The sequence below is a fragment of the Balaenoptera borealis genome, assembly GCF_965194805.1.
Source record: "Balaenoptera borealis genome assembly, chromosome: 20".
NCBI classification, from domain to species: Eukaryota; Metazoa; Chordata; class Mammalia; order Artiodactyla; family Balaenopteridae; genus Balaenoptera; species Balaenoptera borealis.
In genome coordinates, this window is record NC_138879.1 from 960,502 (window position 1) to 984,929 (window position 24,428).

A 24,428-nucleotide genomic window follows, 5' to 3' on the forward strand; every position below is an offset into this window, starting at 1 on the left:
CAGACTGCCTGACCTGTGGTCACACCCTGTCTGGGCAGCCTGCATCCCGTGATGGGCAAGAAGGGGACACACAGGCCCAGCCATTTTAGGGCTGGCGATACCTGCTCCAGAGCCCTCGCTGGGTTGCCCAAGGCTCGCTGGGCTTGAATTTCAGTTCTACTTCTTTCTCTGTGGAAGCATCTGGATTTTCTTCAAGCTGGAACGGCTCTTTCCCCTACTTAATCAACCTACAAGCTGAGATTTACAGAGATCTTGTGAAATTTATCCTGCGTTTTCTGGCCGATGTGTTGAGCTCTTTTTGAGATCAACTGTCCACCTTTTCTCCTCTGTGCAACAACTAACAATTTATGAAATTTTAAAAGTCTTCATCCAATTTGTTGAAAGTATTGAATAGAATAGGACTGGGGACAAAATTCTATAGTTTTCTTCTGGAAAGTTTCTCTAAATTACCAGCTTTTCATAAAATGACCTGAGAGGATAGAAGAGTGTATTGTTATGTGTGTAGTGCAAGGACCCTTGGCTCTAAGGTTTTGGTAAATAAATGAAAGATTTTGGAGCAGCGCAAATATAAGAATGGGCTCATTCTATGCTGAAGAAACTAACATAAGCACACGTAGAAACAAAGGGAAATCACAAATACTGTTGACAGGTTAATTAACCAGTTGGATTTATTTTTACCTAGGAGACCAGGGAAATCATCCCTAAAGGTGCTTGATGTATTTGTATATATTCATATAATGAGATGCTTAAAGAATGTTTCTTAAAAATCCATGATCTTCTTAAGCGGTCCATCTAAATCAACATTGTTGAGTGTCCACACTCACTTTAAGTTTGAAGATTTAAATTTAAAATAAACAGCAAGGGGCTTCCCTGGTGGTGCAGTGGTTAAGAATCCACCTGCCAATGCAGGGGACACGGGTTCGAGCCCTCGTCTGGGAAAATCCTACATGCCGTGGAGCAACAAAGCCCGTGCGCCACAACTACTGAGGCTGCGAGCCACAACTACTGAAGCCTGTGCACCTAGAGCCCGTGCTCTGCAACAAGAGAAGCCACCGCAATGAGAAGCCTGCTCACCGCAACGAAGAGTAGCCCCCTCTCGCCGCAACTAGAGAAAGCCCGCGCGCAGCAACAGACCCAATGCAGCCAAAAATAAAATACATAAATTAAAAATAAATATATAAAATAAAATAAACAGCAATAGGTCATATTGCTGGGGAACATTTATGCTTCTTATTCTCTTAAAAATAGTAAACCATTCCCCAAGCTTTCTTTTACTTTCATTTTATTTATTTATTTGTTTGTTTATTTATTTATGGCCGTGCCACATGGCATGTGGGATCTTAGTTCCCAGACCAGGGATTGAAACCCGTGCCCCCTGCAGTGGAAGTGAGGAGTCTTAACCACTTGACCGCTAGGGAAGTCCCTACTTTCATATAATTTAGACCTATCAGAGCTAATCAAACCTCCTGGGGTTTGGTTTTTTTCATATTATAGCTATTGAGCAGAGCTTTCCACATATAGTTTGTATAAGCAGCTGCTAAGCCAACTAATAATACTGTATCCCGATTCACATTTCAGCATCTCACTCCCAAGGGTACCATCAAGAGATAAGTCTTCAAATGCTTTGCTAAAATGGAGACACGTTATTGCTAAAGCATTTCCCCTTATTTACTAACCTAAAACGAAGTCAGAACTAGAATTAGGCTTAATTTGTTGCAACCTGTTGGAAGAGATCACACATTGTTTTTTAGCGATCATTTCCCATTCATCGAAGTGCACATGAACCATCTTGGTTAACAATTCTTACCACCAGGCTGTGGATTTATGTCAAACTTACTGAAGCTTGGTCTTCACAGTCTATTGGTTTTCCTCCTGTGTCTTCAGGCATCTCTCTTGTTTATCGTTTTAAAAAATTCCTTTTTCTTCCACCATGAAGTGATACAAACACACTACATAAAATCTGTAGATAGAGAAAATAAGAAAAAAATCTGTTCCTAACTGAATTACTCTTTATATTTTGGTGCATTGACTTCCAGCATTTTTCTATATATTTTCTTTTCACAGATCACAATGTTGTACATATATGTTTTAAAATAAAATGTCCGTGGTACTAGATGGTCTTCCTTGACGTCCTATGATGTAAAGATTGATGACAGTGACACTGAGGTCACAATTACAAGTTCATGCAACCTGGGATATATTTTCCTGGGTTTATAGCCCCGAAATGCATTTGGGACGGCTGGTTACTTATATTACTTTCTAGCAAAGCTTCAATTCCTTCTTCATGGTGTCCATTTTACTTTTTTCGGTGTGAGTATAATTTTCTTTGCTGGATAAGCCAGAAGAAAACCAAAAATTAAATAATTCAGTTCCCTCTTTGTCAGTTAACATTACACTGTGTTTAGAACCTTCACACATTGTCAAGTTGGAACATAAATTGGGCTAACCTTTCTGGAAGGCAGTCAAGCCATACATGTATCAAGATCCTTAAAAATGTTTTGCCCTTTGTCCAAGTAATTCCACCTCTAGAAATAAGATCCTAAGGAAATAACTGATTCAAAGATTTTGCAAAAGAACTTAACTGTGGTGTTATTCATAATGGTGAAAGATGCCACCTAAATGTCCAAAAGCAAGGAGATGGTTAAAGTATAGATGATGGAAGATTATGTAGTTACTTTTAAAAAAGCATGTCTTTAAAGCATAAGATAATGATCTAGGAAAGCACTTATGATATGAAAATAAAACACAAAATTGTATTCTGAATATGATACTGATTTTGACTTGGTTGTCTTTGCGGCGTTGACAAACTTATCTCAGCCTGCACTTAAGTCAGCTGAGGTCCTGACATTTTGCAGACTTGGTTTATGCTGCACGTGGATTCATTCTGAGTAATATTTCCCTTCTTCCATCCTTTTTTATTTTTATTTTTTAACATGGTCTTTTTATATCTGAGCTCATCAGAGAACTTCTTGGAAGTCATATTAGTTTTTTGGGCTGCCTTTTCATTTTCTTCTACGTCAGTTCATCAGCGAATGCATTTTCAGCATTTTATTCTCAGGCCCTCATCTGCTAACCCTCATTCCCTTCTAGAATCTCTAGTGATGAGATCATACTGATCTTGTCTTTGGATTTCTTACAATATGTTTTTCTACATAGTGTATGACACTTGTGTGTAGGGTCCCAGGGTTCTCTTCTTTGTGTTCCAAAGTGTAATGGCCTTTTGTCCTAACTTGGGACTTCGAGTGAAGCAGGAATAGGGAGGGAGCTGGGAGCTTTCCCTCAACCCACACGTCAGGGCTGGACGGAGGGCTGAGGAGACTGAGTTCTGCAGGGCCTGGCCAGGGTTTGTAATGACCACTAGACATTACCTCGGTGAAAATTTGACTCTACTGAATCTTGGGGGAAACATCTGTAGTGTTTTCTATACAAATATGAGTTCCTGAAACAGGGGAGTCTGATGATTTGGTAAATAGCTCCCAGGAATGCTCATTTAACATATTGGAATTACATCCCTACTTTTGTGTTTGTGGATTTTCATACAGACGTATCTTATTATTTTTTTATTTTTTATTTTTTTTGCCGTACTGCGCGGCTTGTGGGATCTTAGTTCCCTGACCAGGGATTGAACCTGGCAGTGAAAGCGCTGAGTCCTAACCACTGGACCACCAGGGAATTCCTGATACAGACATATCTTATTTTTTCCCCAAATGTGGAAATAGATTTTCTGTCTTATCTATTGATAAGATTTTAAAAATCAGTGAAAACAAAATAAAACAAAAATCTGACATATTAAAAAAATGGAAGAAAGTAAATGCCCGTATTCCACTGCCTAGAGATAACTGCTACTCACACTTTGCAGTAGGGTACGGAATGTAGCTCTTTCTTTTTGTCTTTTGTTCTTTATTGTTTCTAGTAATGAGTACCAATTCACGGAGTCTCATTGAAATCTATTAGTTTTTTGGTGACTTTGTGCACAAAAAATTATGCTTTTATGCAGGAATTTCCAGGACTTTGGTGTAAGACATCTGAGGCATTGATATTAATGCTAAGAAGAATGTTAATGACAGCTAAATTTCATCAAGCACTCAGTTTAAGCCAGGCACTTTGTAAGTACTCTGCATGCATTCTAATTTAATCCTGACCACAAGCATGTGAAGTAGGTTTTATTTTCACCCCCATGTTAGAGATGAGAACTTGACCGTAGAATGTGACTTGCCCAAGAGGCCACAGCTAGTAAGAGGCGGAGTCATGACTCAAACTTGAGTGTTCCCTGATTAAAGCCTCTGGCCCCAACCAGGACACCACACTTCCTCCAAGGTGGTGGGCTTCTCCTCTTTCCCTGATGGAGTCATCCTAGGAAGAACCAAATAATGTGCTCCTTTTCTCTGTTTGTTTTCCATTCTCCTCTACAGACTCTGTATCCCAACTAGAGGCACTTTTCATATCCAGCTTAAAACCTGAACATGTGGTTGATGAATCCTCCCAGCAAAATTCCCTCCAGTTTCTGAGTAATATCCTCAGTCCTTGGCTAGAATTGCACTCTTCTGGCATCGCAGGCCATGATTTGGGAAATAAAAGTCTTCTCTCCAAAGCATGCTCCAGGAGAGCAGCACATCTCCCGTGTCATCACGGCCAGGTGTATACATGGGCAATTGCATAAAAATGTCCCTCGCTCACTAACATGCAACGTTGTGCAAGGTTGGTTTGGAAAGTGAGAATGGAAGATAGGATCAGTGTGAGACTTACCAAGGGTTTTCTTTTTTCAGTCCCTTTCTCTCCCACTCTGCCCACTTACCCCAATCTGTCGTATATGCTGCTGTTAATATTCTTTCTGAAATACACACTTGACTTTGGTCCTCCCTTTCACTGCAAACTCTTAAACATGGCATATAAAGAGCTTTCGTCATCCAGGTCCTACCCCCTCCCAGCCTCACTTCCCACTATTCCTCACCTGAAATGTTCTGCTCCAGCAACATTCGGCTGTATTGCTGCTGTTGGGGACACATCCTGCTGTCTTATGCCTTCTTGCTTTGACAGCTGCCTGAACACCTACATCCTTACCATCTCACCCCACTCCACCTCATGCCCTCTGAACCGCTAAACTCAAGGTTCTTTAAGACATAATCCGAGTGATATATCCTCTGTGAAATGTCGGCAGATGCTTCTAAGGAAATTAAGAACCTTGGACTTTCATTTTTTTCATTTGTAGCACCGTATCTCAGTCCTAGCAAACTGTGATCCTTACAGGCAACAGTCAAGTCTTGTGTATTTCTGAAATTCCAATGTCAGCCAGCAAGTACAGCTTAACAAGGGCTTAGGAAATGTTTGCAAAAGAATGAATGAATATGTGGAACCCGGGAAGTAATTCACAAGAGATCAAGGAATCACACACTATAGAAAGTATAAAAAGTAATCTCACGTTGGCAAGAGAGAGAATTATGTGGTGGAACCTTATCAGTTGAACTTAGGTAAATACTGACATGCTGAATCAATGGGTCTTAACCCCCCACTGCAGTCATAATTACCTGGGGACTTTAAAGAAGCCCAATGCCTGGACCTTTCCCTCAGAAATTCTGTTGAATTTTTCTATTTTTTTAAAAAAACAGTCTGAGAGATTACACTGTGCATCCAAAGTTAAGAATAACTGCTCTAGATAAAAATAGAAATTGCAGTATATAAACGTATTAGTTTCTACCAGGTGAAAGCTATTTGCAAGTAGGGGATCCCAGAATTTGCACAAAGATGTCTCAGTGCAGACTTAGGCTGACTGTGCATTTCTAGACGTATATAATCATGCCCATTAAGCCCCGTGACACGTTCCTTTATCCCCTCTGCAAATGTGTTCACAGCTCCTGATAGACTTTGCTGTCATAGGAGCAAAGGCATTTGCATCTTTCCACTGAGAGCTTACTGGTGGATATTAGCTAGAATCCCAATCCAGAAAGAGACAACATTCAAAGTGTTTTTTGTTTTTTTTTAAAATCTAAACCATTGCTAAATGTTTAATGTTATGGTCAAAGTCTCTGCTTGTGAAGTAAATAAGAAAGTTTTTGAACATGTGATGCAATGGGATTTCAGGACTGCAAAACCTTGGACTCTGAGTCTAGGTCTCTCTAGTGAATTTACAAAGTAGAGCAGGAAAGGATATAAAGTCAGTAAGAATTTTTCCCCATTTTAAAAGATTGTAATATAGTTGATGTATGATATTATGCTAGTTTCAGGTGTATCACATATGATTTGATATTTGCACACATTGTGAAACGATCACCACAGTAAGTCTAGTAGCTGTCTGTCCCCGTACAAAGTCGTCACAATATTGTTGACCATATTTCTTACGCTGTATCCCCGTGGATTGTTTGTTTTATAAGTGGAGGTTTGTACCTCTTAATCCCCTTCACCTATTTTACCCCCCTCCCCAGTCATTAAGAATTTTAAGTACAAGGTCCTATGTCTCTTGTGAAACAAATGTTGTCATGTATTCTTCAACCTAAGTGTCTATGTGGTTCTGTATCCTTGTTCATGGTTAATAAAACATAATATCATAAGTGCAACATTAAATCCAAGGGTTGGCTACTCTTTAGTGATGATTATAAACCCCAACAATACAAAACAGGCACTTGATTCGTCAAAATTCCTTGGATTTTTATCTTAATGGTTTTTCCATTTGCCCTGCCAAATTAAACTTTAATGGCAAGTTTAAATGTGTCTTTAAAATGTCATTTAACATTGATTATCAGCCAGCTCTTTGGTTATTATATTATTGTTACTGAGGTGTGAGTTGCACCATGTGGAGAGGAAGATAGACCAGACTACACAACCACCAGCTGGTGCTGAAGTTATAGGTGAAAATACATCACAACCTGGAAGATGAATGATTGCATCTCATCTTAAGGCTCATCACAAAGATTTTTCATTAGACCCATGTGTGTGTTTGTGAGGGTTCTGGGAACATTTTGTAATTCTCAGACATGTTCAAGTGGCAAAGCACTCAGGACTAATAATAATTATAATTTATAAATTGTGCAGATTACCATCCATTATGTTTGTATCTAATTTTACAAAGAAGGGAAAATTTTACTAGCCAAAAAATTTTAAAAACCACAAACACTTGACTCTCCCTTAAAGCTGTCACACTAAGTTTGATTTAGTTGTTTCTTCATTTTCCTGCTACTACTATTTTTTGCATCATTTTTCAAAGTTCTATAGTTGGCAAATAGGAGCTGGTTGTCGATGATTCCAAAAAAAAGTTTATATAATAATCTAATGTATTATATATTAATATATATAGTATATATTTTATATTAATAGAATATATACATAAACCTAAAACTGAGAAAGTTCTATCCACTGCATTGATTTTTAGGCAGTGATGTAAATAAAAGTTGAGGCCTCATATGGTCCAGTTAAGACCAGTATCTTTTTAAAAGTACTCTCAAGGAAACCACCAAAAGGACATGCATTCTTTCCTGTTTTTAGTTATATTTTTAAACAGTTTCAAACATACAGAAAAGTTCCAAGAATAGAACAAAAAACTTGCATGTACTCTTAACCCAGAGACCCCCTTCGAGTTTCACCAAATGTCCCCTCAGGCTCTGATAGCGAGAGCATCATGTGGTCCAGCCACTTCTCCTGACTCCCAGGTTCCCTCAGTCTTTATTTCCTTTCATGGCCTTTGCCTTTTTGAAGATTACAGGGCAGTTGTTTTGCATGGTGTCCTTCAAGTTTCTCACGACACAACCCGGGTTATTAGGTTTGGGGCAGGAATATCTCAGAAGAGATGCTATGTTCTTCTCATTGCATCCTATTGTGGGGGAGCGTGGTGGGCACACAGTGTCAATTTGTCCCATTAATGGTGGTGTTAATTTTGATTACTTGATTCAAGTGGTATCTGCCAGGTTCCTCCACTATAAGTTTATTACTTTCTCCTCTCTTTGTAATGAATTATTAATTTATGTGATGACACTTGTAAGACTATTTGAGCATCTCATTTCACATCCTACTAACACCCCTAGTTTTAACATCCATTGATTTCTTTTTGCCAGAATTAAATATTTCTATGATGAATTCCAAATTGTGATTTTCTAATTCCATATTCCTACTATATTAATTAGTTGGCATTCTACTGTCAGGAAGAACTTTCTTATCTTCCCATCTATTAATGTGTTTATTACTATCAATGTAGACTTGTTGATTCCTGTTTTGGTCAATGGATTTAATTTGTTACTATGATTATTTATTTTACACTCAAATTGTCCCATATTTGACTAATGAGAGTCCCTCCAAATGACTTCGGAGGTCTTTCTAACAGGTGCCTGCCATTCTCTGAGCATCACCTGCGTTGTTCTTCACCCCTTGATGTTCCAGGCTTATCTTGCACTTACCCTGCCCCATTCCTAGAACTAGCCAATTTTCCAAGGAGCCCTGGCACCTTTCAGTGGAGAGTTGTATTTAGAAACCAAGGTCTAGGCACTAGGTGTGCTCATTGCTACTGGGTGTACTGCCATCCCCAGGCTATCTTAGTCGACAGAGCTAGGAATTACATGTATACAGATGTACATACGTACACACATGCAAGCACCTTCTTATCTATATTTATTTCTGGATCTGTCTCTATGTAAGTAAAGTTTGTACTGATATATCCACTTGCAATACACCACCACAGGGTTTATTTGGGCTTCCGTTCTTTCCGTATTGCTACTTCTTTTCATCAGTAAGGAAACTGACTCCCATTAGCCTCAAGATATGTGCTTGTTTGCTCAATCCATTGTATATGCCACTCCCGTGACACCACTGGGCTGCCATTCTCACAAGGGCCACCCTGAATGCTCCACTCATGTCCACCCCATGAATTTGGAATGGAATTAGGAAGGAAGGAAGGAAAGAGGAAGGGAGGAAGGGAGGAAGAATAAAAGGAAAGGAGGGAGGGAGGGAGAGAGACATGCATTTTTTTAATATATATATATATTTTAATTTTTTTGGCTGCGTTGGGTCTTTTGTTGCTGCGCGCAAGCTTTCTCTAGTTGCCACGAGCAGGGGCTACTCTTTGTTGCGGAGCACGGGCTCTACGCGTGTGGGCTTCAGTAGTTGTGGTGCTCAGGCTTCAGTAGCTGTGGCTCGAGGGCTATAGACGCAAGCTCAGTAGTTGTGGCTCACGGGCTTAGTTGCTCTGCAGCATGTGGGATCTTCCTGGACCAGGACTCGAACCCATGTCTCCTGCATTGGCAGACGGATTCTTAACCACTGAGCCACCAGGGAAGTCAGTGCATTGTTTTTAAACTGAGGTATAATTAATATATAACGAAATGCACAGTTCTTAAATGTTTAGTGGAAGAGTTTTGATAATTTCATGTACCCAAGTAGCAACCACCTAAAATAAAATATAGACTGTTTCCACCCTCTCCAGAAAGTTCCCTCATGTGAGGAAGTACACCCATCAGCAAGCATCATTAAAACCCCCCCTCCTCGTCACTGGTCCTCCCAATGTCTATCGTTCAGTTTGCAGCTGCTGCCAAAACTGTTCTCTTCTCAATTTCAAACTCCTCCAGATTTTCTTTTCCTGCTGTGCAGCCCGTGGCTTTCTCTCTATTTCGCCACCTACCTCACGTCTTTATTACATAGGGCACCTTGGTCCCTTTTCATTCGTTTTCTCTTTTTACCACCCATCAAGGGAATTCTCCACAACAACACAGAGCTTGAGAGCAATCAAGCATAAATCCTTCTCCTTAGAAAAGGAAGGTGGTGTGTGCGTGTGCACACGCGCGTGCGTGTGTGTGTGTGTGTGTGTGTGTGTGTGTGTGTGAAGACTGTGATTTAATCACAAAGGGGAAGGACCAGCCTTATTTTATGTTAGTGGCAGGACACCGTTCTCCTTATCACGGAACATCATGTTCATTAGCAGCATCGTTAAGAATCTCTGTCTGACAAGAACATTTCTCGAACTGATGTGTCTCAAGGAACTTTAGACCTGTGGATATAAAACACCATCACCCAAATGAGAACAAGCAAATGCTATTTATTCAGAGCTTGCTATCAGAAGGCAGTTATCCATCATCATTTGTGCTTGGCAGACACCCCAAATCAGTTAAAGGATGGGAAAACTTTACTGCAGACGAAGAGGGAAAGCCTCAAGTATGCCCTGATGGGAGGGTGTTGGTTTGGGGAAGCTGGATGTGGACTGACTGGAAGCCGGGCGTCCTATGTGATTGATTAGAGGAACACACTTGGTTTTCTCTGGTTGGTTCTAAGTTTGGCCGATTGCTAGAGATTGTGGGTCAGAGTTCTGTTTTTACATGTTGTCTAGCCATTGTCCATTTGTATCTTCAGTCCCTCAGAGCAAATGATATGTAGGAGAACTACGGGGTCCTGGATGGTCTGCTCTGAGCCCTTTTAAACAGCTTCATCGGCATTGGCCCATCCTCTCCTACTCGACTTCTGTACTTCTTAGTGTCCTAACTTGTAATTTCACGTCGACTTCCCAATCCCTCAAACAGATCTAGAATCTGGCTCGACAGACCTAAGAAGTCTTCAGAACGGATGGTCAGGACTTTGCGTTGATCTGGTGCGGGAGGAGATGGAGAAGGCAAGGCTAGTGCTAAGGCTGGGAACTGGCTACCAGGAGGGTTGTGTTATTCGCTGCAGGTAAGAGAGGAAGCAGTCAGTTTGTGAGAGAAGATGATGACCTCAGTGTTTTAGGCTTTATAATCTTAGATACTGCTGTGAAGATGTTCTTTAGCTCAGGTATCTGGAACCTGGAACGTCATTTTAGAGGTGAAGAGACCTGAAAATAAGCGATGGTCCTCAGTTTGCATGCCAAGGCTGGGGGTGGAGCAGGTAATTCAGCCTTTGCGTTTTCCATCCACCATTACACAAACCAAGGATGGAGAGTAAGAGGTCTGGACCAGAGGCCGGGCAATCTGGAACTACCAGGATTGTATCAGAGGCAAGACCGAGCTGTTGTGTGCCATTAACACAAATGTCGCGAAGACAGAGACCATCTACCAAAGATTTCACAACAGACCCGCCAAAGTGAAAAGTAAATGATTAAAGAATGTAGGTCTTGGAGCTCCTTTCAAACCATGATCCTTTATCTTCTATTTACAGAGATAAAAGTACACCCCAAAATGGTTAATATTTAAGCACTTTTATATTTACAGCTCTCTTTTCAGTAGAGGAAAGCCACTTTGGTAGTGCCAGTGTGAACCATCCGCAATGATTCCTCCCGTGCTCATCTTGTTCTCAAGTTCTCTCTGCCATGTTGCTCTTGCCGGACGAAGTAAGTACTCTTTGCTTCTGAAAATAATAAGTCATATATCCATCCCCCTTGTATATGCCAGGGATCCATAATGATTAGTTAAATTCTCTTTAGGGTGGATGCTTGAGAGAGTGGATTGGTGCTTGTTCTTTGATATAGCCATGCCTAAAGTTCCTGCGTGAGATATTTACCTTGTTTAAGCCTCAGGATACGGACCTGTGAAATGGGGATGACAATAGCACCCTTCAAAATTTGGTGAGGAGATTAGATGAGGTATTGCATAAGTCAAGTATTTGGTACAGAACTCAGCATGCATATTATTGGTAGCATGAAATATTTTTCATTTGTGTGTGCTAGCTGAACTTAAAAATGCAAATACAGATTTCTCAGCCAACTGCTCTGTGCTTTATTTCAGCCTGTCCCAAGCCAGATGAGTTACCATTTGCCAGAGTTGTTCCGTTAAAAACATCCTACGCCCCCGGGGAGGAGATAGTGTACACCTGCCAGCCAGGCTACGTGTCCCGGGGAGGGATCCGGAGGTTTATCTGCCCGCTCACAGGACTCTGGCCCATCAACACTCTGAGATGTGCGCGTAAGTCAGCTTCCATCTCACGCATTCTCCCCGTCATTCACATTCTGGACATTTTGGGGAGGTGACCTACCTTGTCATGCCCGCGGTACAGAAAGCCAGCAGAACTGTGGGGTGGAGGGCTGTGAGGAAACAGGAGGGTCTGTGGGGAGTTCCTCAGGAGAAGAGGCTAAGGACAGTAAATGCTATTTGCAGCACAGCCTGGATCAAGGGGAGATTTTAAAAAGAGACTTGGTACGATAAAAGGGGAGGAAAACGCTGCCGAAGTGAAGAGAGAAGTGGAGATTATATCACAAATTATATTTATAATAAAATATAAATATATTAAATTAATAACGTACAGGAATATTATATGTAATAATATATCATATGTAATAGAACAATTATATATGTATATATACATTCACAGATATCTGACTTTATGGTAGATGGTTGCTTTTTTATTTTTTGGCCACGTGGCTCAGCTTGTGGGATCTTAGTTCCCCGACCAGGGATTGAACCCTCGCCCTCAGCAGTGAAAGCGCTGAGTCCTAACCACTGGACCACCAGGGAATTCCCGATGGTTTGCTTTTATTTATTCTTCAGAACGTGGTTCTGTGATATCATGCTGGCATTATTTTTTCACAGTCGACTACTGAGCAATCCACCTGAGAGAATTTCTGGCAATTTTATGTAGAAGTCAAGCAGTAAAAATAACTATATGGACCTATCCAAGCTCTGGTTATTTTGGTTGTATGGGTGGCACCATTTGTGAAAACTATACATGTTCATACAGTGATTTTAATATGCTTTTTGATTAAAAAAGACAAAACATAATTGCTAATGAAAAACCACTGTAACATCATTAGGGAAAATTTTTCCGGAAATCAGCCAAAACTTTGGAACACTAACAACTTTCTTTTTCAAGCTATTTTCCGCATGTATGTTTTCCTCGTTGCAGTGAGTGGATACCATTTTGTGTTTTTCTATTTTCACTAGCATATCAGAAACATGGACTATATCTCTGTAGTCTTCATAATCCATATTTTATTGGTCGTATCATAGTTCAGGTGGATTTACCCTTTAATTACCATTAATTAAAATAATACCATGATAGTGAACATTTAGACTGTTTGGTTTTTGTCATTAGAAGTAACAATACAGGGAATTCCCTGGCGGTCCAGTGGTTAAGACTCTGCACTTCCACTGCAGGGGGTGAGGGTTCGATCCCTGGTCGGGGAACTAAGATCCCGCGTGCTGCATGGCAAACAATACAATGGGTGCCTTAGTGCATATATCATTTGACTTATTTTGAGTTATCTTCTTAGAATAGTTACCAGGAGAGTTACTGGATCAAAGGATAGAAATGAGTTTATACATTTTTATTTTAATAGTAAATTCTATAAATGGAAATTGACCTTTATATCTTTAAATCACAGCCAGAGTATGTCCTTTTGCTGGAATCTTAGAAAACGGAACTGTACGCTATACAACTTTTGAATATCCCAACACGATCAGTTTTTCTTGCAATACCGGGTAAGGACTTCTGGCTCACAGATGCAGCCCATTCCTGCGCCCTTAAGCTAATCATCAAGGCTGGTCTGTTTCTAGTCTTTAGGCTGGACTTGCTGAGTACAAATCACTGAATACAAATCCACAGTGGTGTTGAGGGCGGGGTAAGGGGTGGAGAATACAGCAGCTAGTGAAATATGAAGTCAACGTTCTAATTTTTCTGCTCCTGATTAGTTACTTATTTGAGGAGTACATTGAAATTATTGAAACTGGGTGATAATTCTTTATGATCTCTGGGCCAAATCTTGGCATGAGCGTTAAAATATTTTAGTAATCGAACTTGGGCTTTAGTTATGAGGCTAATTTCATCGACTGTGACCTCGGGGAAGAGAATTCCATGGAGAAGGCTGAGTGTATAGATGTAGAACATAATCTTCCTCCTCACAGCACCCCCAGAGGAAAGCACTTCTGGCTGGTCATATGACTTACCTGCCTTATGAGCAAATACACCATCAGTGACACTGGCCATAGCTCATCGGCTGTAGAGCAGGGCAAAATTTCCCTGAGGAGCCTAGTTTGTGCTTAGAGATTAAGAAATACTGTGTGTGAAAGAGAGAAGCAGTCCTTTCATCTGAAACACCAATTGACTGGTAGGCTTCATGATGAATGACCTTGAACAAACTGGCTTCAGGGACAACGGTACATTTGCAATGGAAATAGACTGCATTGTTTTTAAACAATTGGGGCCGCAGGCTCTCAGAAAAGGAATATTAGAGATTATTCAGTTTGATTCACTTTTGTGATCCTGAAAAAGAGGTGGTTCTTTGCTTGGAAGCAGTTAACCTGACCAGCTGCTTGGAGACAAGGGGTTTGGGGACTGGGTAGGGTTGGCTTCCATACCCACTTGGAACCTTCCCATTCTTCAGCAGTTCCCTGCAGCCGTAGGCTGGGAGACTTGATGAGCCTTAGAGGAATGTTAAGCCTCTCAGGAAAACAGTATTATAAGGTGGAAAAGAAGCCAAGAGTATTTTTTTTTTTGGGGGGTCTTCGTTGCTGCAAGCGGGCTTTCTCTAGTTGTGGTGAGCAGGGGCTACTCTTCGTTGCGGTGCGCGGGCATCTCATTGCGGTGGCTTCTCTCGTTGTGGAGCACGGGCTCTAGGCGTGCGGGGTTCAGTAGTTGTGGCATGTGGGCTCAGTAGTTGTGGCTCACGGGCTCTAGAGCACAGGCTCAGTAGTTGTGGTGCACGGGCTTAGTTGCTCCGTGGCATGTGGGATCTTCCCAGACCAGGGCTTGAACCCGTGTCCCCTGCATTGGCAGGCAGATTCTTAACCACTGTGCCACCAGGGCAGTCCCGAGAAGCCAATAGTATTAATCTGCAGCAATGCTTAACAGAAAAGACATTTGAGATGCCATGGGTGGATTATTTTATAATTTAGTGGATTACATTTTCCCTTTGCAGGTTTTATCTGAAAGGAGCTAATTCTGCTCAATGCACTAAGGAGGGAGAATGGAGTCAGAAACTTCCTGTCTGTGCTCGTGAGTTTGTGGGTCCCAGTTATAGGGAGGGTGACCAGCTGATTTGCCTGGGACTTTCCTGGTTTTACCACTATAAGATCTACACCCTGGAAACCCCTCAGTCCCAGCTCCATGAGATGGTTGGTCACCTTTCTGGGGACCGTTCATCCTGATATCTTACTCTGGAAGATGAAACAACCGCTTTGGAATGACAAACTCTGACCCTGACCCTGACTCTAACCCTGAAACTCCAGATTAGTTAGGTCAGGATGGCAACCCACTTCTGAGTCTCTGTGTGAAGCTCCTTGTGTAAGCTCCATACAGACAGAGTACAAAAGCAGGAGGTATTCAACAGGAACAAACAAACCTGAACTAGGACCAAGATGTCACAAATGACTTGTTGTCATCAGCAACTATTGCAGGAGGCTCCCTCAGCAAAGTCCTTCGCCAATTCTGACTCCCAGGAACGTCTTCCAAGGTAGCGTTTGGATCCAAGACGTATGGTATCATAAGCCACGTGGTCTTCTAACAGGCAAATCAGTGGTGGCAAGACTTAAATTTCCTTCATCTTTTAGTTTTTTGACTGGTTCAGACATCTGATTTCCAGATCATATTTTCTTATTTGGCTTCTCCAGTTGACTGTGTTTACCCTGGCATTTGATCAAAGTTTGCATTTTCCCAAGTTAATCTCTGGATTTCTTTTTTGTTGTTCTGTAAAGAGTACTTTTAAAAGACTCAACTATTTTCATTAAAATGATAGTTCCTTCTTTTTTCAGCTACAACCTGCCCTCCACCACCCATACCTAAGTTTGCAAAACTTAGTGTTTATCAGCCATTGTCTGGGAACAACTCCCTGTATGGAAGCAAGGCAGTCTTTGAATGCTTGCCACAGCACGCAATGTTTGGGAACGACACCATTACCTGCACAGAACATGGAAACTGGACAGAATTACCAGAATGTAAGGGTGAGTGCAATGATAAGACAGAATAATCACGGGAGTGTGGAATCTCTTTTTTGAAGAGGATTGAAAATTTCTCTATCATGGAGTGTTTCAAATGACCTTGTGTAACAAATGTTTATCGGCATCTGCCACCTGCCAGGCACCGAGAATACCAGATGAATGAGACCTGACTTCTGAGCTCAGTAAGATGAGCTATGATGCAATGGACCGTCTGGAGCTGCCTGGGAAAGCTTCCCAGAGGAAGGGCTTGGGGAAGGAGTGGAGAATGGGGGAACAGCATAGCATACCACACAAGGGCGCAGGATGGGGGAAGCCAGGGGGGTGTGAAGGAACAGGGTGTGTGCATGGACAGCTGAGTATTACTGTGAGGCTGGATTAAACTGGGGAGTCCTAAGAGACTGAGGTGAAAAACTAGGTTGCAGTCAGATTGATATAAGCTTTTGTAGTCTTTACCTAAATCTAAGAATCACAAGAATACTTGATTTAAAAATATATATGAAAATTCTTTCTCCTTTAATTTGACTCATCATTACTCTTTGAATTTGTCAACTGCATAACAAGTAGAATTTATCATGCACACCAGGAGTTATACTAAGGACTGTTACCTTCTCCCGCAGTGGGTGTTACAGATATCTACTGAATGATTCAAACATAAGTGCTTTTTAGCATAGGGAAACTACTACTACTTCTAATACCTAGCACCTTTTGGGGGACTAAACTCTGGGCCAGGCACTGGTCTCCTCCTATATATGTGTCATCTCATTTAATTCTCCCAAGTTCTAAGCAGTGGGTTCTTTTTTTTTTTCTTTTTTTCAGCCATTTACATAGATATATCAGCCGTCAGCATGTTGTGACATTCTCTCTCTTTCTCTCTATAGACATACCTTTTTCCCCCTGAATCATGTGAAAATAAGTTGTACACATCATGACACTTACCCATGAATACTTCAGCAGCATGAATGTCCTAAGAACAACATTGTCATATGTTATCACTGTACCCAAGACATTTAACATATTTGGAATTATTAACAATAATAATTTAAACAATTATATTATATACAATTAACAATATTTATTTCATATGCAAATTACCCTAGCCGATCCAGAAGTATCCTTTATACACGTGTTTTGTTCTATGTGAAATCTAATCATGAATCACATATTCTATCTAGTTGTCTTAGCTCTTTGGTCTCCTTTAGTTAAGAATTATCCCCTGCCTTTTCAGTTGTCTTTCACTGACATTTTTGAAGAGTACATGCTAGTAGTCTTGTAGAAGTTTCCACAATGTGAATTTGGTTGATTATTCACTCATGATTGGATTTGAGTTAAATACATTTTTTTTTTAAAGGAATTCCTTTATTTATTTTAATTAATTAATTTACTTATTTTTGGCTGTGTTGGGTCTTCATTTCTGTGCGAGGGCTTTCTCTAGTTGTGGCAAGTGGGGGCCACTCTTCATTGCTGTGCACGGGCCTCTCACTATCGCGGCCTCTCTTGTTGCGGAGCACGGGCTCCAGACGCGCAGGCTCAGTAGTTGTGGCTCACGGGCCTAGTTGCTCCGCGGCATGTGGGATCCTCCCAGACCAGGGCTCGAACCCGTGTCCCCTGCATTCGCAGGCAGACTCCCAACCACTGCGCCACCAGGGAAGCCCCTAAATACATTTTTTTTAAGAATACACTCCATCACATCAGAAGGCACATGGTGTCAGTCGATCACTGTCATGCTTAATTTGATCCCTTGGTCAGGTGCGGTATGCCCCTCTTCTCTTGGTAAAGGCACCTCTTTCTCGTTGAATTAGTAAGCAACCTGTGGGTGATAGTTTGAGACGGTGAGAATATTCATTCTCTAGCAGTCATTTTAGCATCCACTGATAATCCTTGAACTCAGTCAACTGAGACATTGGTGGTTACAAAATGGTGGCTTTCTAAGTTTATCTTTCCTTCTATATTTATTAGCTGGAATTCTTCTGCAGGGAAGAGTTTTTCCTCCATGAACTATTTCTTTTTAGCGTTATTATAGACTCATAGATTCTTTTGCACTCAATTTGTGGAAGCCAAAACTGATCCAAGCAGTCCAACACTGGATTTGATACTCTTGAACCATCTCATTAGACTGCCTCCCAAGAGCTCTGTGCTCCTCCCTCCAGCTTGGCTTTCTTTACTGGGGTAAATAGGGATACGGGTTTGGGCCTCTACCGCTGAGGATCTAAAGAAGGCCGGGAAGCCTTCATTTTTCTCCTTCATATTTCATGCTGGCTTCTTGTATAGTCTGAAGACAGTCATAAGAATTAGATTTAACATTTAAAATCCAAATAATGCTGTTCTAGTGTACATAGAAGGAATCTCTGTGTTTTAATTTCATGGTCTGTTGGTTAAAAGAGTCAGACTTTTTCCGTCTTTCAAACCCACCATCTTAGACTGTGTGCAGATGAAGTTTGCAATAAATACTACCTTGTGATTATGTGAAAGCCCAAAGCACTTGGTAACTCATTAATTTACTTTCAAAGTGTTGTTGTTTCTATTTTAATACCCAGAGTCTCACGAGGATAAGATAAAGGGGATAGAATTAAGCACCAAGGTCCCCAGAAATTGTGTTCTAGTCACAGGAACACCCAGTGACTCAGTGGTATAAGAGAGACAAGTGCGTAGATATTCCATAACCACTGGACCCCAAGCTATTTATACTAATACGTCTTACTGCTTAAACTTTTTAGAAGTAAAATGCCCGTTCCCATCAAGACCAGACAATGGATTTGTGAACTATCCTGCAAAGCAAGTACTTTATTACAAGGATAAAGCCACATATGGTTGCCATGATACATATGCCTTGGATGGGCCAAAAGAAGTAGAATGTGGCAAATTCGGACACTGGTCTGCACAACCAAGCTGTAAAGGTAAGAAACATGGGTAAGTTCTTAAACTGCCTCCCAGTTCATCGAGTGGATCACCTTTCCTTGCCATTTTCTTGTTCCAGTCATTTTCTACTTTGTTTCTCCGACTTGATTCACAGCTACTGGGATTTATATGAGCATGGGGAAACTTCACGCTTAGCAATCCTGTTTGAGATTGAACTGCATGAAATAAACATATCTGTTGTAAGCCTTGATAATATGGTGGAAGATTGTGTGGGTTTCCTGTAATTGCTTTTAAGTCTTGGCCCATGAGCATCCTTTTTTGCTTTGTTCTAGTCAAGACCCTTCTCACTGTGGCAAAACCCAACCACACGTTCCAGCTAGTTCCAGGAAATGGTGACGAATTATAAACAGGCAACAGGCAAGCGTATGGACATTGAATGTGAGGAAATGAAACACAGCTGGTCCTCCTGAGGACTGCAACTGAAAGTTGGGAACTATTGTTACTCTTTCCATGTCTCATTGGCCTCACAGTCTCCCTCATATCTCTGTTTCTCTGCTTACTCACCTTGAACCTGGCTTGATTCTACACCAGGACCTCTCAACTAAAGGATTCATCACTCACTGGCATCTTTTCCCTGAGATGCTGGTTGCTTTTGAGTTAGGTGTCTATCCTTGATCTGGTCTGTGTCATGCTTATGCAAAGAACACCAACTTTGCACTGTATTTCTGCTCAAGTTGCTGTGGGCTGGACAGGTTTGTTTTTAAAAAATAATTTATTTATTTTATTTTTGGCTGTGTTGGGTCTTTGAAGCTGTGCGCGGGCTTTCTCTAGTTGCATGAGTGGGGGTTACTCTTCATTATGGTGCGTGGGCTTCTCAGTGCTGTGGCTTCTCTTGTTGCGGACATGCCTAGAGCATGGGCTCTAGGCATGTGGGTTTCAGTAGTTGTGGCATGTGGGTTTCAGTAGTTGTGGCGCACGGGCTTAGTTGCTCCGCAGCACGTGGGATCTTCCCGGACCAGGGTTCAAACCCGTGTCCCCTGCATTGGCAGGCGGATTCTTAACCACTGCACCACCAGGGAAGTCCGGGTTGGACAGTTTAAATAGAAAAGGCAATTAGGCACAACAGGCAAAATGACATATGACTAGGTTGGGGTCCCCTAGAAGCAGAGCCTGAGACAGGGATTCAAATGCAGTTGGTTTATTAAGTGAGTCTCAGGAAAAAGAGTGTGAGGCAGGTGGGACGGAGCTGGACACTGGTTCTCAAACCTCACTGTGCATCAGAATCTCCCAGAGGGTTTGTTTAAACAGAGTCTCTGATTTACTGGATCTGCAGTAGGACCTGAGAACTAGCATTTCTACCAGGTTCCCAGGTGGTGCTGACGCTGTCAACCCAGGGACCATGTTTTGACCGAGGATGTGGTCTCAGCTAGAGCCTAACTTCAGTTTAGTCCCCTGCGAGCTCTGGACCATGGGAGTCGATCCCATCGAGAGGCAAGGGGACCTGCTTATTTTGCTCCCCTTGTCAGCCTGTCATAGGCTGCGGGCTGCTCCCTTCCCTGACCCTGGGGTTGTGGACCGACGTGCATACTCTCCTTGGAGAGGTGGCTCTCTTATGGCTGAAGGCCATTGTTCAGAGAAAGGAGCATTTATGAGCTGTAATGAGCCAACACTCACAGTGGCTGGTGGGTGGTGCAGCAACTCAATAAATGGGAGCTGAGTGGGGCGGGGAGGCTTACCTGAAATGGCAGTATCTGATAGAAGTTCTTTTGCACAGAAGCCTAGTATCTGACGCTTCTGCTCTGACCTTCTTATGTGGCTACTCCAGGGGAAGAAAAGGCGATCTTGGAAGCCATGATTAAAGGTTCTATTGATAAGGAACAACAGTTAGCAATTATACTGATGTTACCCACTATCTTAGAAACTTCTTGTCTCGAGCACTTTGTTTCAGGTCTGAACATCTCCTGGTTCAAATGCTACATTTTCTTTAAGAAAGAGTAAATGAAGTCCTGTCTTGACTACACATATTGTCTCTTTCAGCGTCTTGTAAATTATCTGTTAAAAGAGCTACCGTGATATATGAAGGAGAGAAAGTAAATATCCAAGACAAATTTAAGAATGGAATGCTGCATGGCCAAAAAATTTCTTTCTTCTGCAAAAATAAGGAGAAGAAGTGTAGCTATACAGAGGATGCCCAGTGCATAGACGGCAACATTCAAATCCCCAAATGCTTCAAGGGTGAGTTCAACACTGGAACGTTTAGCTAGCACTTCCGCTTGCCCCTCGCCATAATCAGTACTTTTATTACCTGATGACTAAAAGAAGCCATGTTAATGTGGCCACTGGATTTTTTAAAAAGAGAGTGGGGCAGGAGGAAATAGCAAGATGAAGCAGTAAGCTGCATTGAGTTTCCCCACATTTTCCTTTCCTATTCTTTTCCTTAAAACTCAGGGTTGTGGTTTTATTTGATGAGTGTTGAATTATGCCATCGTGTATAATTCCAGATTATGCTTGAATACTAATAATAATATTGAATGGAATATTGAATAATAATATTGACCACCTCTTGGTCCCAAATGATAAAGAACTCACCCCAAACTACAAAGTAACTCATGTCAATGGTCATTGGTTTATAGATCTTCTAACATTTCTTTCCTTCCTTCGGCAATTCCTAGAGTTTGAAAAGTACCCATTAGAGCAAAGTATTCATTAGAGCAAAACATTTTAAGGAAGATGATATTGTGTTTGTGGGTGATAAAGAAGTGTATAATAGGCAGCATTTAAGCCATTAGTTTCAATTGAAAATTTATTTTTTAAAATAAATTCTGGACACAAAACTTTTTTTTTTTTTTAATTACAAGCTATGAAAATATCTTCTCCAAGAATGTGATTTTCTTTTAACATTGCCTACAGTAACTTTTTTTTATTGGAGTATAATTGTTTTACAATGTTGGGTTAGTTTCTGCTGTAGAACAAAGTGAATCAGCTATATGTATACATACATCCCCTCCCTCTTAAGCCTCCCTGCCGCCCTCCCCCCACATCCCACCCCTCTAGGTCATCACAGAGCATTAGTTTCAGGTTTAAGGTCTACATACCTTTGTTTCTACAAAGGAGGAACCAGCCAGAGACTGAAGCTATTATTGCCTCTAGGTTTAGAAATGCTTCAAGAATGTTGTCAGCCCTGTATCAGCCGGTAGAGGAGAGAGTTGGGAGCAGATTAGAGGAGAGAGGGGTCTGAGAAGTGGCCAGCCAGAGAGAGAGAAGGAAATGATAACTAGCAAATAATACCCACCTCATAGGTTTGATGATTAGAAATATTATACATGACATGGAGTAAGTACACAATGATAATAATGACGGTTATTATCACTATAATTACAAATAGTTAGAAATGCCCTGGATAAATTGTTATTGTCCAAAAGAGCCCTAGTGAGACATTAAATACTCAAGTTGACAAAGCACAGTAATCCTAGCACAGATCAGCAGAAAAAATATTAGCAGAAGATAATTAAAAAAAAACAAACAGAGCTTTGTTAATGCACTTCTTCAGGCTGTTCTCTTTTACAGTCTTCAGACAGATGCAGCACTATTGGTGCATCGGCGAATAAATAAAGGGCTGATACACCTTTTTTTCTTTTAATCTTGACTGTCAGAATTATACATAACCTTTTATTTTCTCTCTTGGAAACGAGTGCCTTATCATTTCCCTGATTTTTCTCGAATCACTTAAACCTCACACTGAATGCTTCATTCACATAATTAGATTTACTCTACACGTTTATAAAATGTATTTGATTTGTCTTGGCTATTTAACAGATTTAAGAGATGACTGTTTCTCTTTAAATGTTTATTTTTTTTCTCCCCAAACAGAGCACAGTTCTTTCGCTTTCTGGAAAACAGAAGCATCTGATGTAAAACCATGCTAAGTTGGTTTTCTGATTCAAAATTAAATGTCATACTTGTATGTGTTTGTCCAAGGAACCTAATGGAAATGGAAAAATAAAGTGACTGAATTTATTGCATCAGCCATTGCAGTGTTACTCCATGGTAGCTTACTTTTAATTATCTGGTTAAGAAACCCAAATATTTGGAACGTTGTCCTCGCAATGTGAAATGGAAAGTGTAAACAATTACCTAGGTAACCCAGTTACCTTCTCCCTAATTCTACTCCTAAACGCTTTCACCTAAAACAACTGCGATGCAACAGTTTTCTTAGAATGGTCCACAGACCTCGGCATCAGTATCGCCTGGTAATTATTACAAAGGAAAAAAATGCTGTGTCCCGGAATTTCCGAGGATGGCCCCCAAATCTGCATTTATAACAAAGTCCCCAGATAATTCTTTGCATTCTTAAGTTTGAGAAGCATCACCATAAAGGAATGCATCGACTTTCAGGCCAATAGAAATGGATCTGAACCCTTAAAGTCTGGTTTACAAAATGCCTCAATAGCTTTCCTTACCCACCAGAATTCCATGACCCATCACTGACATTGCTCCTTTGTTTATGTTTAACTTCCTTGGCCTTTTCTCCTTCTGTAGTACCTGCTGGCAAACCCCACCCCAGCCTCTAGCTGCCTTTCCTGTGCCTGCACCAGAGCAGCTGAACGTTGCTGGAAAAAAAGAAAACCTCACAATTATGCTAATAGGTCCCACTTTGATTCATGAACATGGGCTTCTCATACGCTCTCAACTGTGCCTGGCAATCCTACCGCATTTCACTAGGTTGTTCTCTCCCCAGCTCCCCAACACGGCTGTTTCTCTTCTCAGCCCTTCTCAAGCCATCGTCCCTGTCCTCACTCTCAGCCGATGACCTTGCTCCTTGTTTCCGCAGAGAAAATAGAAAAGACCCTTTTCAATCTTCCCATGACCAAGTCTACCATCTCAGCCGTGTCTGTACCAGGGTCTCTGCCCTCCGTCTCGTTTCTCTGAGATACCATCTAAGGGCGAAACTCATGTCCGGGATCCCGTCTTCTGTCTCCTACTTAAGGATTTTGCTCCTCTGATGAATGATCTTCCATGTTTATTTTTTTCCCTTTCTATTGGAGCATTTCTATCAGCATATAAATATGCAATAATGTCACCACTGTTTTTAAAAGAAAACCTTACTGTTACCTCACATCTTTTTCTAGCTACTGCTCCATTTCTGTATCCCTTTTTTAAAAAGTCCCAGAAAGAGTTGTTTACTTTGCCATCTCCACTCTGTACTGCCCATCACGACTCGTAAACTTTGTCTCCGCAGAGGTATTTCCTCCCGGATGCGTCTTCCTCAGGATTCACCTGCTTTCACGTGGTGTGGTCCGATCTTTTCGCCAAGATGCTTTTCTACTCCTCCCCCCTTTACAGAAATCAGTGTGCCCCCCACTTCCCAGGATGTCATTCAAGAGCTCCAAATGCCCATTACTTAACTTTAAAAAACAGCTTTACTTTTTCTTTCTCAATCCTTTCCTTCGATATTCTTCCCTCTTCCTCTCTCTCAACCTCTCTTGCTTCCCCCTCCCTCCCTGCCCCCTCCTTCCCCTTCTCTTCTTCTTCTTCTCCTTCTTCTGCTTCCCCCCCACCTTTATCTTTCTCCATGTCGTGTATTGAGGGTCAGCTTTGAGAGTGGGCGGTTACTCCCCTTTCTAAACCAAAAAGCCCTATTTAGGCATTTTGCTGAACAAAAAACCATCCACCCTGGATTTCCTCTTTTAGCACTAAGTTTTAGAACCACTGTTTTCTTTAACTCCTCACCTATTCATTTAAAAATGGACCTCCTCCTCATCT

General features: G+C 41.3%; 1 protein-coding gene across 1 annotated transcript; it reads left to right on the forward strand.

The window, feature by feature from the left end:
• Positions 1 to 11,158: 11,158 nt before the first annotated feature.
• Positions 11,159 to 22,687, forward strand: APOH (apolipoprotein H). Its single transcript, XM_082371755.1, has 8 exons — positions 11,159 to 11,272; positions 11,667 to 11,843; positions 13,259 to 13,355; positions 14,792 to 14,868; positions 15,624 to 15,812; positions 18,524 to 18,703; positions 20,703 to 20,900; positions 22,536 to 22,687. Exons 1-8 carry the CDS (start codon positions 11,209 to 11,211, stop codon positions 22,589 to 22,591), a joined length of 1,038 nt encoding a protein of 345 aa, XP_082227881.1. The 5' UTR covers positions 11,159 to 11,208; the 3' UTR covers positions 22,592 to 22,687.
• The last annotated feature ends 1,741 nt before the right edge of the window (positions 22,688 to 24,428 follow it).